General features: G+C 48.1%; 1 protein-coding gene across 1 annotated transcript in view; it reads left to right on the top strand.

Annotated features, from left to right (window-relative positions):
• The first annotated feature begins 1,062 nt into the window (after nt 1-1,062).
• Nucleotides 1,063-16,967, top strand: part of RAB39B (RAB39B, member RAS oncogene family) — a 31,924-nt gene continuing 16,019 nt past the window's right edge. The window contains exon 1 of the mRNA XM_077478812.1: nt 1,063-2,000. Coding sequence (XP_077334938.1) covers nt 1,786-2,000 — 215 coding nt within the window. The 5' untranslated portion in view covers nt 1,063-1,785. The remainder of the gene's footprint in view (nt 2,001-16,967) is intronic.

Raw genomic sequence — 16,967 nt, 5'->3', positions numbered from 1 at the left:
GGAATTTAAAGCAGCTTTCCCTTTCTAGTCTTTATGGATGCTCTCTGCAGCAGGAAGCACCTCTGCATTGTGACATCAGGATCCTTTGTGTTGTTTTGCTGCCAAGTAGCAGGACAGTGACCCTGCAGCATGCTGACCCAGCAGCGGGCACAGCGCACTGAGATCCTAGCTGCAGATTGCCCACTGACACATGCCATTGCCATGTCTAGCCAATAGGTACCCCCCACCACCTGGCATGGGTTACAGGCACCGATTAAGTGTCATCTGCAGGGGGGGGGGGGGTGACATCAGCAGGCACAGGCATCATCAACCTCCCCAGACCCCCTGCTGTGGTGCACTGCCGAGAAGGAGCACCAGCTATTCAAAAATGGCGTCAAGCGGCAACATTACATCACTGCGCACGGAACAGCGCATGCGCAGTAGTGTTGTCAGCCTGTAGCCAACTTTTTTATGGGCACCGTTGCCCTTAACCGACATTTACAGACACCCCGAAAACAGGGTGAAATTAGGGCTGCCCGTAAATAAACGGGCGGTTGGCAACACTGATCCTTACTGTGGACGAGGGTGGGGTGTACCAAGATGGTGGCAACGGAACGTCACTTCTCTTACAAAATCTGGCGGGTCGCCTAATCTGATGAAACACCGGTGGTAGCGGTGGAACGTGCAATGCGCAGCTGACAGAATGTCACTCCCATTACCTAATCTGACGAGTCACTGATTGTGATGGAACACCGGTTTGTCCCATTCAGCAGGCCTCCCAACATGGCTACTCCATCTCCACTTCCTGTTTTAGCTATGAGACAGGAAACAGGAAGTGGAGATAAATTTTCCCAATGGGGCACAAATATAAAAAAAAAATCTATCTATCTATCTATCTATATATATAAATCTAACAGGGGTTATAACCCTTTATTGCTCTGTTCTAAATGAAAAAGAAACAGGTTTTGCCGTTAGTTGTACTTTAACGTTGAGTTGGGATCTTATGGAGAGCTCCTTTGTATTGAGGGAGGGGGGGATGGTGCGCTGCTCGGAGGAATACGGTAGGGGCGGGTCTGGCCGCAGTAGTAGGCGGATTACGGCAGGCGCTGATGCCAATGATGAGTCAGAGTGTTTGGTGCTGATGTTGCTGCCATTTCATCAGATCGGAGCGGCCGTCCTCCTCCTCCTCCTCCTGCATCCTCCTCCTGTACCCCGGGCAGTGTGATGATGGGGCGCTGTGCTGTGCGGAGCCCGGTATAAGGAGGTAGGGGTGTGTGTGTATAGGGGGAGCCGAGCCTTGTGTTGTCCTCCTATAGCCGAGGCCTGACACTCCCCTGTATTCCGGGAAGATGGAGGTGGCCTGAGCACCTCGCTGTCACCAGGAAGCCGAATTTCCTGTCCTCACCATCAACATGGCCGATTTAGTGTATAGTGAGTGCTCACCTTTCCGAGGTGATCCTGCCTCTCCATAGAGCACCCCCTGCAGGCCGGCCTCGTCACTGCACCCTCCCTGTCCACAGGCTTTGTTGGTAGGTGAAGCCCTGACACCCCATTCTCAGAGGTGAATGACCCCCACATAGGAGATCGGCCCTACTCAGCTGCCAAGGACTCCATCCATTGTGGAGATTGGGTTGTGTGAAGCCATTCTCCCACCCGCTCTATGGTCCTGGTCGGCCTCCCTCTATATGGAACTGTCTTTACCTGTCTGCAGTGCCGGAGATTTTCTACTATAAGAAGATCCGTACAGGAGAAGACAAGGAAGCGGATCTGAGATAAAAACCCGTCGCATCCAACCCACCGGGAACAATGGAGGCCATCTGGTTGTATCAGTTCCGTCTGATAGTGATTGGGGACTCCACCGTAGGAAAGTCCTGTCTGATCCGCAGGTTCACAGAGGGCCGCTTCGCCCAAGTCTCTGACCCCACCGTGGGGGTGGATTTCTTTTCCAGGCTGGTAGAGATTGAACCAGGCAAGAGGATCAAGTTACAGATCTGGGACACAGCGGGACAGGAACGGTTCAGGTAAGAGGGACTGATCACCTCTCTCGAGATATATGATATGGGTCATTGGGTAGCTGTCTTTCTATGGTGGATCCATCTTGTATTAAATCAACACAATCTGAAGCAGGGTCTGTGTTACCCATAGTGATGACACCTTACTGCTAGGATCGTGATGTTCCTATGGGTAACTCGTGGGATCGTGATGTTCCTATGGGCAACTCGTGGGATCGTGATGTTCCTGTGGGCAACTCGTGGGATCGTGATGTTCCTATGGGCAACTCGTGGGATCGTGATGTTCCTATGGGCAACTCGTGGGATCGTGATGTTCCTATGGGCAACTCGTGGGATCGTGATGTTCCTATGGGCAACTCGTGGGATCGTGATGTTCCTATGGGCAACTCGTGGGATCGTGATGTTCCTATGGGCAACTCGTGGGATCGTGATGTTCCTATGGGCAACTCGTGGGATCGTGATGTTCCTATGGGCAACTCGTGGGATCGTGATGTTCCTATGGGCAACTCGTGGGATCGTGATGTTCCTATGGGCAACTCGTGGGATCGTGATGTTCCTATGGGCAACTCGTGGGATCGTGATGTTCCTATGGGCAACTCGTGGGATCGTGATGTTCCTATGGGCAACTCGTGGGATCGTGATGTTCCTATGGGCAACTCGTGGGATCGTGATGTTCCTATGGGCAACTCGTGGGATCGTGATGTTCCTATGGGCAACTCGTGGGATCGTGATGTTCCTATGGGCAACTCGTGGGATCGTGATGTTCCTATGGGCAACTCGTGGGATCGTGATGTTCCTATGGGCAACTCGTGGGCTCGTGATGTTCCTATGGGCAACTCGTGGGCTCGTGATGTTCCTATGGGCAACTCGTGGGCTCGTGATGTTCCTATGGGCAACTCGTGGGCTCGTGATGTTCCTATGGGCAACTCGTGGGCTCGTGATGTTCCTATGGGCAACTCGTGGGCTCGTGATGTTCCTATGGGCAACTCGTGGGAGCGTGATGTTCCTATGGGTCAGTGGTCATCAACCCTGTCCCCAGGGCCCAATAACAGGCCAGGTTTGCAAGATAACTGAAATACATTACAGGTGATATAATTTGCTGCTCAGTGATTGCAGTATTCTAGTCGTCATCTCCCCAAGGTAATACATAAAACCTGGCCTGTTGGTGGGCCCTGAGGACAGGGTTGATGACCACTGCTATAGGTAACTTGTGGGATCCCGATGTTCCTCTATGCAACCCGTGGGATCCCGATGTTCCTCTATGCAACCCGTGGGATCCCCATGCTCCTCTAGGCAACCCGTGGGATCCCCATGCTCCTCTAGGCAACCCGTGGGATCCCCATGCTCCTCTAGGCAACCCGTGGGATCCCCATGCTCCTCTAGGCAACCCGTGGGATCCCCATGCTCCTCTAGGCAACCCCTGGGATCCCCATGTTCCCATAGGCAGCTCATAAATTTTCTTTCACTTTTGGAACCAAAGGCCACATTGCATAGTAATAGTAAACCTGACAAGACAAGCAGACCCAGAGGTTGTTCTCCCTGGCAGAACACCATGTTATAGTGGAGTGGTGGAGGCCATGACAAGGTAAAGTACAGGTTTGGTTGCAGCTATATTTAGGAGATCACAGACTTTGTATGTTAAGGTTTGTAAACGGGAACTCCCATTGTAGTGCCTGTTCTGAAAACTAAACTCCAGGTATGATCTTAAATGCATACTTAGTTCAAATTGGCCCAATGGAAGTTTGCATATTTCATATCTGAGGAGCCTCTGTGGAAGCTGATGATGTTAGCACTTCTAAAGCAATCACAGTGATCTTCTCGATCCTGTGCCAAGTGGCTGCCCTATTGCACGCTGACCATGACCACAGGAAATCACTCACTTGGCACTGCTGCCATTCACAGAACACCTTGTATTTTTTTTTTTTTTTGAGCGAATACAAGCCATTTTCTGATTGGAAGAGGTGGAGAGGAGGCGTGGAGATATTATGATCTCCACCTCATCAAATCGGAGAATACTTTGTATACAAGGCATACTATAAAGCCAGTGCTGAGTGCCCTCCTGTGTTCAGTGTGCAGTTGGGCAGCCACTGGGCACAGCACCCAGAAGATTGCAGCCATCACTGTAGTAGCGCTAACTACTAATCATCAGCTTCCACATAGACACCTCAGATATGAAATATGCAAACCTACATTGGGCCAATCTGAACTAAGTATGCAGGTAAGGTCATACCCCCCCCCTCCCCCCCAAACTTGATCTTCAGGTCATGTGGCTATGGGCTGGTTGAATCAATCATCAGGTTCTTATCTCTTTTGGAACTTCTGATGGTCGGATTTCTGAAACTGGTCCCCAGATCTGCCAACTATTTCTACAGTGTTCAATCAATACTTTTAATATATGGAGAATGCAGCAATAGGAGTAAGACTTCTATGCCTATCTTTATATTGGCTGAAGTGGGGGGCAGAGCTAGGATTTCAATTTTAGAGTCTGGAGGATATAAATAAGAGAGGAAAATGTAGCCCAACATCATCCCTCTGTGAACTGGGAGAGCCGATCCTTTGATTGGGTGTAAAGACTAATGTTGTGAACTGCTCAACATTAACCAATCAGAAATGAGCATGAGTTTCTAAACACTAGAATCTGATTAGTTTCAATGAGATAGAACATTGTACCTTGGATAATATAAAATAAAACTTTCTGTTTTCCTTTGTTGTTCTTTCTTTGTATTCATGAGAGTTTCTTGGGTCTGAACAGGACCTTATGGTTTTTTTATTATTTATTTTTTAATAGTTTTATTATATTAAGTGTCGGTTAGAAAATCCACTTCCTCTGTGCACTGATCAGCCTGTATGAGAGGAGCTCTGGGAGTTTCTGGACAGCTTTTTCTTCTACGTATGTGATGGGAGATTTCTGCTGATGTATTGTAGAGCAGCGGTCTCCAACCTTTTTGGCACCATGGACCGCTTTTGGTGTAGCCAATTTTTTCAGGTGGGAAGGCGGTTCACCTAGTCTCGCAGCCCCCCTGCACTGCACTGTAAAGGAGCACTGTTATATAAAGGGGACTGCACTGTAATTATTACAGTCCCCCTTTTATAGTGCAGTCCCCTTTATATCACAGTGCCCATTGCAGTCCTTGCCCCCCCCATTGCAGTTTTCCTTGCAGTCATTGTCCCCCATTACAGTCCTCCTTGCAGTCTTGCACCCCCCCCATTACAGTCCTCCCTGCAGTCCTGCGCCCCCCATTACAGTCCTCCCTGCAGTCCTGCGCCCCCCATTACAGTCCTCCCTGCAGTCCTGCGCCCCCCATTACAGTCCTCCCTGCAGTCCTGCGCCCCCCATTACAGTCCTCCCTGCAGTCTTGCACCCCCCCCCCCCATTACAGTCCTCCCTGCAGTCTTGCACCCCCCCCATTACAGTCCTCCCTGCAGTCTTGCACCCCCCCCCCCCCATTACAGTCCTCCCTGCAGTCTTGCACCCCCCCATTACAGTCCTCCCTGCAGTCTTGCACCCCCCCCATTACAGTCCTCCCTGCAGTCTTGCACCCCCCATTACAGTCCTCCCTGCAGTCTTGCACCCCCCCCATTACAGTCCTCCCTGCAGTCTTGCACCCCCCCCATTACAGTCCTCCCTGCAGTCTTGCACCCCCCCATTACAGTCCTCCCTGCAGTCTTGCACCCCCATTACAGTCCTCCCTGCAGTCTTGCACCCCCCATTACAGTCCTCCCTGCAGTCTTGCACCCCCCATTACAGTCCTCCCTGCAGTCTTGCACCCCCCATTACAGTCCTCCCTGCAGTCTTGCACCCCCCATTACAGTCCTCCCTGCAGTCTTGCACCCCCCATTACAGTCCTCCCTGCAGTCTTGCACCCCCCATTACAGTCCTCCCTGCAGTCTTGCACCCCCCATTACAGTCCTCCCTGCAGTCTTGCACCCCCCATTACAGTTCTCCTTGCAGTCATTGCCCCCCCCCCCCATTACAGTCCTCCTTGCAGTCATTGCCCCCCCCATTACAGTCCTCCTTGCAGTCATTCCCCCCATCACAGTGTTCCCTGCAGTCATTCCCCCCATCACAGTGTTCCTTGCAGTCATTCCCCCCATCACAGTGTTCCCTGCAGTCATGCCCCCCCCCCCCCCCCCCATAACACCATCACAGTCTTCCTTGCAGTCATGCCCCCCATCACAGTCTTCTTTGCAGTCATACCCTTTCCCCATTACAGTCTTCCTTGTGGTCATGCCCCCCCCCCCCCCCGTCACAGTCTCTGTGTATACTCTCATGTCTATCAGCCTATTAGCAAGGCAGGGGGCGGGAGCAGCTGCAGATTGGGGCAGAGCGGGAGCTGCCAAACTTATATTAACAAGCTTGTTATTATGAAAAGTCCCTTTGCTCTCTTTCCCGATCTGCAGATGCTCCCACCCCCTGCTTTGTTATTAGGCTGACATCGGCGCCCGGTTGGGAGACATGAGAAAATACACACAGGCTGCTAAATGCCCCGCGGTCCTTGACAGGACTCGCCACCTGCTGTGATGGCGGCCCGCTCAACAACACCGGGGGTTGGGGACCCTTGTTGTAGAGAAACAAGGAAACCCAAGCTTGACCTCTATGGAACGCAGGGGACTGATGTACTTCCTATCCTGGTACATTGTTAGCAGGGTAGCCCATAACTGACGTAACTTTTACTCTTATCCTTCTTTGACTCCACGTATCTTTTCTTTTGGTGGATTTGTATTGTGTGATTTATGTACATTGTCCATTGTGCGCAGTCAGAAATAGATACCAGCTTAGAACAGTGGTCCCCAAACTGCAGCCCGGGAGCGGGATGTGGCCCTTTGCTTGCCTTTATTCGGCCCTTGGGGCCCTACTCCTCCCATTGATACAAGACCCTATTCTGCCAACTAACATTAACAATGGGGCGCTATTCCTCCCACTGAAACCAACCACGGGGAACTATTCCTCCCAATGCTATCAATGATGGGGCACTATTCTTCCCCCCTAATACCAAATGTGGCGATGTTTACTCCCACTGATGCCATGAAAAATTCCACTCCCTCTGGTCACATTCTGGCCCTCCTAAAGTCTGAAGGACAATAAATTGTCCCTTTGCTTAGAAACATTGGCGACCCCTGGCTCTAATGCTCCTAAAACTGATGACATGCGACTGGCGACATGACATGTAATAGACCAGTGCAGATCATGTAAAACCGCTTATTGGGCTTCAATGTACTACTGAATGGCGGCCCATCGCACACAGGATGCCAGCTCACTGTGACCAGAAATGAACCAAGTCGTGTGAGATGACCCCAGCTCTGCTTTCTACTCACAGGAGACGTCCCTGGCTCCTCGTCCCCGCTGAGTGCTCCCATAGAAAGCTGCTTCTTAGGGGGGGGGACTTGTGCATGCGCGATCCTGAGCTGGGATGTTTGCGTCTATTCAGACACGCAGCGCGGCTTGGCCCCGCCCTCCACTCTCTGCTCACATTCTTTGACTGACAGCAGCAGAAGCCAATGGCTCCCACTTCTCTCAGCCAAGCCAGTGAGGGCCGGGGGAGGGGAGAAGAGCTGCTGCAGACAAGCCCAGCACTGGATCGAGATCGGCCCCCAAATAAGTAATTAGGGGAAGCTGGGGGGGGTGGGGGAGCTACACTTTGCAACTACTTTTAGCTTACCAAACTCGCTTTGGCTAATCGGATCCCAGATTTCTCTCATGGCAGGTTTATGTTAAAGAGACGCTGTCACCAGACCATACACATCTTCCTATGAAATGCTAGGTACAGCTACTGTATTTTATACATGTTATTCATCAATATATGTTTCCCTTATGTGGCCATCCAAAAGTGTTATAACTTCTGCTGGACACCCCTACCACCATGTGGAAAATATTAATTTAATTCCCTGCAACTTTTGCAAGTTTGCCCACTTACAAACAAATGAAGGGTCTATAATTTTTTTTATCATGGGTGTATTTTAAATGATAGAGAAAATCAACCGAAAATCCAGAAAAAACACAATACAAATGTTATAAATTGGGTTGCAGTTTAGTGAGTAAAATAAGGGTTTGATCCCCAAGCAAAACATGACTTAGTAGTTGGTGGAGAAACCCTTGTTGGCGAGCACAGAGGTAGAACGTATCTTGTAGTTGGTGACCAGGTTGCACACATCTCAGGGCAGATTTTGGTCCACTCTTCCCTTTTGTTTTATTTTTTTTTATTTTTTTTACAGATCTTCTCTTAAGGTTTTTTTGTCTCTCTCTTAGTCTCTTACCAACTCTTAAGTTTCAGCTCCCTCCATACATTTTCTATTGGATTAAGGTCTGGAGACTGGCTAGGCCACTCCATGACCTTAACGTGCTGTTTCTTGAGGCACACCTTTGTGGCCTTGGTGGTATGTTTTGGGTCATTGTCATGCTGAGAGACCCATCCACAACCAATCTTCAATGTTCTGGCTGAGGGACGAAGATTTTCATCCAAGAGTTTACAATACATGGGCCCCATCCATTGGCCCCTCAATGTGGCAAAGTCGGCCTGTACCCTTTAGCAGAGAAACAGCCCCAAAACATCATGTTCCCACCTCCATGCTTAACTGTAGGCATGTGTTCTTAAGGTCATAGTCGGCATTTTTCTTCCTTCACATTTTCAATCACAAGGATCTTTGAATAGTAAATGACTTGAATAATAGTAAGAAATAGTTCACACCTCAGATCGCCCCAATTCCTGCAACTAAACACCCCAGATTATCCCAATTCCTGCAACTAAACACTCCAGATCGCCCCAATTCCTGCACCTTCACATCCCAGATCGCTCCCAATTTCTGTACCTTCACACCCCAGATCGCCCCAATTCCTGCACCTTCACATCCCAATTCCTGCACCTTGACACCCCAGATCATCCCAATTCCTGCACCTTCAGATCTTAAATAAGCCCTAACGCTTGAACCTTCACACTTCAGATCACCCCAACCACCCCTGCACCATCATACCTCAGATCAGCCCCAATTCCTGCACCTGTAAATTAGTATTTCCCAATAGCTAACATGGTTCAGCAGTGCAGTGGACTGGGGTAAGCAGGGCAGAGGACTGGGGTCAGAGAAAGTGGGTGAGGGAGCACTGCACAGGGGTTAGCGTGCAATGTACAAGGGTCAGAGGAATGTTGTCAGTGGGACACTATACGCGAGCAGAGGACTGGGGTTAAAGCAATAGGGCCAGGGGGGTGCAGAGGAATGGGGTCAGTGGGGCACTGCACAGGGGTCAGAGAGCAGTGTACAGGGTTCAGCAGGGAAGTGGACTGGGGTCAGGGGACACTGCACAGGGGCTAGCAGGGCAGAGGACTAGGGCCAAAGGAATTGGGTCAGTGGGGCACTGTACAGAGGCCAGCAGGGCAGAGGACTTGGTTCAGGTAAATGGAGTCAGCTGGACACTGTACAGGGGCCAGTGGGGCAGTCTACAGGGGTCAGAGGACTGAGGTCAGAGGAATGGGGTCAGTGGGGCACTGTACAGGGGCCAGCGGGCAGAGGACTGGGTTCAAAAGAATGGGGTCAGCGGGGAAGTGTACAGGGTTCAATGGGGCAGAAGACTGGGGTCAAAGGAATGAGGCCAGTGGGGCATTGCACAGGGAGCAGAAGGACTGGGGTCAGAGGAATTGGGTCAATGGGGCACTGCACAGGGGCCAGTGGGGCAATGTAAAGGGGGGGCCAACGGAATGGGGTCAGTGGGGCACTGCTAGGGGTCAGGGGGCACTGCAATGCGGTAAGCAGGGCAATGTACAGGGTTTAAAGGTATGGGGTCAGTGGGGCACTGTACAGGGGCCAGCAGGGCAGAGGACCAAGTTCAGAGGAACAGCTCAGAGGGCACTGCACAGAAGCCAGCTAGGTAGTGTACAAGGGTCAGTGGGTCAGAGGAATGAGGTCAGCCGGGCACTATACAGGAGCCAACGGAGCAGAGGACTGGGGTCAAGGGAATAGTCAGTTGGGCACTGTACAGGGGTCAGTGGGGCAGAGGACTGGGTTTAAAGGAATGGGGCTAGAAAAGCACTGAACATGGGCCAGTGGAGCAGTGTACAGGGGTCAATGGGGCATAGGACTGGGTTCAGTTGGGCACTGCACAGGGGCCAGTGGGGCAGTGTAAAGTGGTGAAAGGAATGGGATCAGGGGGGCACTGTACAGGGGTCTGAAGGGCACTGTACAGGGGCCAGTGCTGACAGAGCACACAGCCCAGCTCCTCCTCCCCACACAGCTGAGATTCTTTTACAGCTACAGCCTTTATCTTCAGTGTGTAGCTGCCTACTGCAACTTTGCTGCTGTTCCGATCTGGAGATTTCACAGGTCAGAAAAGCAACATATTGAAGCAGGCAGCTATATACTGTGCAGAAGGAGGTTTTTTTCTGTAAGGGAATCCCATTTCAGCTGGGTACTGTGTGGGAAGGAGGAGCTGTGCTGTGTGCCCTGTGCACGGATAGAGGAGCGGAACAGCGGGTCAGGCACAGCATCCAGGGGGGGGGGGGGGGGGTATCGCAGCATACCACAGGTCCAGCTGAACCCCAGCCTATGTGAGCTAAATGCAGGCAACCTGAATAAGGTCGGGTGGAAACAGAGGCGAACGGAAATGGAGGCGGGAACACTAGCGGGGCTCTCTCCTGTGTAGCCAGCGTCAAACACCGGCCGGTCAGTTTTCTCGATGTGTAGGGTGTCCCAGGCTGCCTTCCTGTGCCATCATTAATGCAGCCAATGAGGACACTATTTCTGCTGACCTTGGGCTCCCAAGAGATTCCCTTAATTTGTGGGAATTTCCTCTCATTTCCTGTTTTGGCTACAGTACAGGAAGTTGAGGGAAATCTCCCCAATGGGACAAAGCTTACAGGGGTTTTAACCCTTCCTTACTTTATCCAAAATGAACGAAATAGCCTATAGTTCTATTTTAAACTCAAAAACAAAGATGTAATGTATTTTGCAGCTTACTAATTCTTTGGTGTGGTGGCTGCATTGATTTTCTTTATCTTTTTTGGGGGGGGGTTATCTTTATTTTCACCTTGTAATCTGACCAGAAAGTCTGTTATTGTTCAACTTTAAAAGTCAAGGTGTCCAGCAAAAGTAGCAGTTAAAGGATTGGGACAATCCATTTAACACTGACAGGCAGAAAGGTGGGGGGTTGATGTCTTGGTCTCCAACTCAGCAAATCAGAGGAAGCTTTGCATTCAATCAGAGAATACAAAGCTCCCTATGAATGGCTGAATACACTGTGTGCTGGATGTGGGAAGAAAAGTTGCCACCCCACTGCCATAACACAGTGCTGTGTACTTTATGTAGCTGAGGCTACATACAGTTTATACTGTAAGCCCGGCAGGCTCACCTGTTAGTGTAGGAAATAGTTGGCGTTGGACACCTTGGCCCAAACAAACTAGTTAAATTGACGGTAAAAGTGGAAATCAATTTTAAAGTGGTTGAAAAGTCAGAAGGTTTTTTTATACTAATGCATTCTATGCATTAAGATAAAAAGCCTTCTGTGTGCAGCAGACCCCTCGGTCCCCTTAATACCTACTGGAGCCCCATCTCTGTCTAGCGATGTCCACAAGTGTCTCGGCTGTCCGAGAATCTCCCTCCTGATTGGCTGAGACACAGCAGCAGTGCCATTGGCTCACACTGCTGTCAAAGTCAGTCAGCCAATCGGGAGAGAGAAGGGGTGGGTCCGGGTTGCAGCTCCATGTCTGAATAGACACAGGGATCTGTGATTTGGCTCGGGTGCCCCCATAGGAAGCTGCCTGCTGTGGGGGCACTCAACAGAAGGAAGGAGCAAGAGGAGACTCGAAGAGGGACCCGAGAAGAGTAAGATCCGGGCTGCTGGACTGCACAGAGGAGGTAAGTATGACATGTTTGTTATGTTTATTGAAAAAAAAAATATATACTTTACAATCACTTTAACCTCAAATTTACTTAAAGTGGTTGTAAATCTCAGACATTTTAAATATGAACAAAACCTATCCTTCTATATTGTGTACTTTTCTCAAGCCAGAGCACTAAGTGTAATTTCTGTCTGCTGCCTTGTTCCTCTGCAATAAACATGATTCACTTCTTCTGATGGGTTTTACTGACACCAAGAGAAAAATGGTGACAGGGGAGGGAACTGCAGCTAATTGACAGCCTCAGCTCTCTTCCTGTGTGCCCTGTGAAGGGGGTGTGTCCCTTCCCTCCAATCAGCTCTCGGGGTTCTTTTCAGTGATGTAACCTCAGCTCCCCACCTTCTGCTTTTCAGAGCTTAGAGATGCTTTGTAAATTCTGCACTTTGAATGGATGTAGGGAAAGAGGGCTGTAGATAAGCAGGTACGGCCTATGTAGGAGGATTTGTTTCATCTCTGTGTATCACCTGAGGGCAGTCCCTTCACTGAGTATATGTAAGGGTTTACAACCACTTTAATCACTGGATATTTCATCAGCACCAAATATACCCCATGTCCAATACTCACAATGCACAGATATTATAGAACACTGATATCTTGGTGCCGAAATAAGTTAGAGGTGGACAGGGTTAGAACTTCTATTAAGTTGCCTAATGATTTTTAGGTCAGTGTAGAAGACATTTCTCCTAATGTCATGTCCCAATGAGCACAATTTATAGGCCAGAGAGAGAGAATCTACCCAGCAGGAGGAATGCAGCCAACAGCAAGAAGCAGAGGCTCTAAACCTCACCTAGCCTATCAAAAGGGGGTGCTGAAAGATAGTGCTGTCCAACTTTCACCCAACAAACAACCGGCAACAAAAAACAAGAAAAATAGCCCTGGGACTTTAAATGAGGTGAGAGAGGTTTAGCCGATGTCCACAACAAACACTGAGACAAAGTCAATTTATTTGTTTCAAAATGTTGTGTAACAGAGCGGCAACAACAATGATTGTGAGTTACCCGGCATAATAGCCAATGTACACACAACACAGATGAAAGTAAATATACAAAGATTTATTACAAATGTTGTACATCCATGAGCAACAATAAAACTTAAAAGTTGCTGGGTCAGTAAATACATATACACAATAAAAATAAAAAATAAATAATAGGGGTAAAAATACCTCCGGATGTTCCCTTGTTGTGGCCTTTGTTTGTTCCGTCCCCTCGGCTCCTGAGCTGGATGCGCTACACGGCTGCCACTTTGATATCCAGCATTTGGCGATTTATCTCAGACCTTCGGCAAGTATGAGGTCTGTTTTTTGACCTCTCTTGCCAATTTATTCCGCCTGCCCCTATTTATTAACAACATACATTTATTGATATTATTTACATTGCAGATACAACATTCATGCATCCGCTCCTGAAGAAGCGAGCGGGGTCTCGCGAAATGCATAGGGATTTACTGATGCTTGTTTTATGCCAGTACATGCTGGGTATTATTGATGTCTGCATTATGTTTACATATTTCCTGTCCACATGTATGTACATTTTTTATTGTGTATTTACTGACCCAGCAACTTTTAAGTTTTATTGTTGCTCATGGAAGTACAACATTTGTAATAAATCTTTGTATATTTACTTTCATCTGTGTTGTGTACATTGGCTATTATGCCGGGTAACTCACAGTCATTGTTGTTGCCGCTCTGTTACATAACATTTTAGTGCCCCCCCCATTACAGTGCCCCTAACAATCACAGCCTCCTCCATCACAGTGCCCCTGCAGTCTCTCTCTCTCTCTCTCTCCCCTCTCCCCTCTCCCCCTCTCCCCCTCTCCCCTCTCCCCTCTCCCCCTCTCCTTCTATCACAACTCTGATACTGGCAAATGTGCCTACCCCCCCCCCCCCACCCAGATTAAACAGGGAAACTGACACTTCCAGGAAAGTTGATCTTCTCGGTTCCTCCCGCCAACTGCAGGAGTAACAAGTGAGAATTGTGGGGGACCAAGAAGCCCCTCTTCCTAAGATATCCTGCAGTGTAATGGATGACGGTCCCTATTTTCTCTATGAGCCAAGATCATTTTCTACCCTGGAAACCAGACATTTTTTCCTGCTCGCTATCTTCTCCACCAATAGGAAGTGTCCATATCATGTAGACAAAGAGATTGGCATTTGAAGGACTCCAGCAAGTATCCAGAAGGATTGTCATTTTTCATAGGAGATTGTTGTTGCTTATACTCCAGAAGTAGTAGTAGAGGGTGCACATCATGGGTGTTCAACCTGTGGCCCCCCCAGCTGTTGCGGAACTACAAGTCCCATGAGGCCTTGCAAGCAACTGACAGTCACAAGCATGACACCCAAAGGCAGAGGCATGATAGGACTTGTAGTTCCACAACAGTTGGAGGCCACAGGTTGAGCACCAATGGTGTACATATTAGGTGCGGAGAGCGGTAACTTACATATGAGGCTTCTCACACAGGTACATTGTCTTGTGAGATTATCTTGAAAGATCTTTTTTGTTGTTCTAGCAAGTGACAGAGAGGCTAAGATATGACAGGCATCTGAATTACAGTTATTTCCTCCGTTGTCTCCGACCACAAGACTTCCAGGTTCCGATACATGATGACCTCTCCTTTTTCAGTGAAGGTTTATGGGAACTGATTTGACATCTAGGAGATGGAGGTATATGTAAAGGTAGTGAATGTGTTTTTTATTTTTCCTACATCAAAATCTCTTGAGTAAAGCTGAGAGCAAAAAAAATCCCCTCTGGGAGTTTAACATGGAAAAGATACAACAGTAAGAAGAAGTAAGCCCACGGTAAAGTTCTGGTAGTTTTCAGAGGTGCCTTTTATTTGAAATATAAAGTAGCTGAAACATCAGCCTTCTGTGGTCAAGCTAACCATATAATACTGGAGTAAAGGTTCTCATACTCGGCCTTATAATTGCAAACACCACTTCAATACTGGGCACTTTAAGGCTGGGTTCAGGGCCATCTTTAATATTGATTGGGCCCGGGGCAAACATTTTCTTGGGGGCCCCCCCCGGCAATTTCACTCTCCACCTGTTTGAGACATACAATAAATAGCAGCTAGACTTAAAATCAGTTTACTGTATCAGATCAGGCAGCGATTGTGATGTGGTTGCCAGCAGTTACAGCATATCATTACTACTTACTGACTGGTTGCTAGAGGTTACAGCACACATTACGGCTCACTGATTAGTTGCTAGAGGTTACAGCACATCATCTCCTCACTGCAGGGGAGCATGATATACATATGAATGCCGCCTTTATTTACATATCATCGCCACCGGCCGCAGCTATTTACTTAGTATTGCAGCCGCTATTTACATATGAATGATGGTTATTTACATGTAAACACAGGGTCTGCAGGTGAGTCATCGGTACACAATAGGGCAGAGCTGGGCAGCATTAGGACCAGCACTTCACACTGAGATATCGGGACACAGCACAGGACTAAAACTTCAAGGGACAAGGGAATTTAAACTGAGATAGTTGGCAAGTATGAGGCAGCTGTTTTGGGCCCCACAACAATGACAGGGCCCAGGGCAGCTTTTGCCCTGCCTTAAAGATGGCCCTGGCTGGGTTCACACTATTGCCGCAAGTGGCCTACAGCAGGAGTCTGGTGCATCCTCCTTCACCTTTCAGGTTCGATTTCTGGGCTGAATTTGGACCCGAAACAGTCCAAAAGACGCACTGGACCCCTGTGCAAATTTGCATCGGAGCCACAGCGGAGATTTGTGAACCGGCTCCATAGAGAGCCAGTCACAATCTCCGACCCGCAATCTCAGACCCGCATCAAATTCGCATAGGCGTGAACTCAGCCTCATCCCCTTCCTGCCCGGGACAATTTTCAGCAATTGTGCAGTCTTGCAATTATTTTTTATTTTTTTAACAAAAAAACGCATTCATGCAATTTTCTGTATCAGTTCACACAGAGATTTCTTTTGGTGGGATTTAATCACCACTGTTCCGTTTTTTTTTTTTTTTTTTTTATCGGGCCAGTTTACACCACATGTAGTCCAGCGCTTTTTTTGCGTTTTTTGTTCTGAATCAAAAATGCGTGGAAAGTAGGTTATATGGTTTCCAGTGGCATAGTTCACACCTGTGCAGTCAGTTCCAGGGCTTTTCAGTTCCAGAAAAAAGTAGAACATGCTGCATTTTTCCTGCACTGGACTGTACTGGAATGCATTAAAAATGCACTGGACCCTAGTATAGTGAGAAACTAAACGGGGAAAAAAAGCGAAAAAAATAAAAAAGCACCTCGAATGCATCAAAAACGCGCTAAAAATGCACATGCAGAAACGCATCCTGAACGGATCAGAACGGATTTTGCAGTATGCACCGGCCCTTAATTGACAAAAAAAAAATTTTTTTTTGTGTTTTTGTTTTTTGCAAATAAATAATCTTTTGTCATAAATTTAGGGCAAAATGTTTTCTGCTATATTTCTTTGGTGAAAATAACCCAAATCTGTGTATATTATGTTAGAGCTGGGCGATTAAAAACAAAAAAACCTGCGATTTAAAAATAAAAACTCTATTTACGATTCGAATCAATTTTTTTTTATTTTATTTTTTGGACATTGCGCCCTGGTCCTGAGGAGCTGCAGGCAGGAGTTTTTAGGCGAGGCCACGGCTTCGGCCTAGTCCGCGGCGTCCGGCCTCGCGGACTAGGCCGATACCGCAGCCTCATCTAAAAACTCCTGCCTGCAGCTCCTCAGGACCGTCACAGTGTCAGCGCCGGTCCTGGTGGAAAAAAAATCGATTTTCTTAAATTTTGAATCGATTTGACCTCTCAACTCGTTTTTTTTTTTTTTTCCCCAGCCCTATATTATGTAGTCTGTAGGAAACCATGGTGTATATACAGTGCCTTGAAAAAAGTATTCATACCCCTCGAAATTTTCCACATTTTCTCATGTTGCAACCAAAAATGTAAATATATTTTATTGGGATTTTATGTGATAGACCAACACAAAGTGGCACATAATTGTGAAGTGAAGGAAAATGATAAATGTTTTTTCAAATATTTTTTAAAATAAATATCTGAAAAGTGTGGTATGCGTTTGTATTCAGTCTCCCTGAGTCCATACTTTGTAGAA

This window comes from Lithobates pipiens, unplaced genomic scaffold, assembly GCF_037356315.1.
Source record: "Lithobates pipiens isolate NorthernLeopardFrog02 unplaced genomic scaffold, aLitPip1_a1.2 Scaffold_1, whole genome shotgun sequence".
Classification (NCBI taxonomy): Eukaryota; Metazoa; Chordata; class Amphibia; order Anura; family Ranidae; genus Lithobates; species Lithobates pipiens.
The sequence above is the reverse complement of the archived record's forward strand: the minus strand, read 5'-3'. Positions and strand labels throughout refer to the sequence as shown.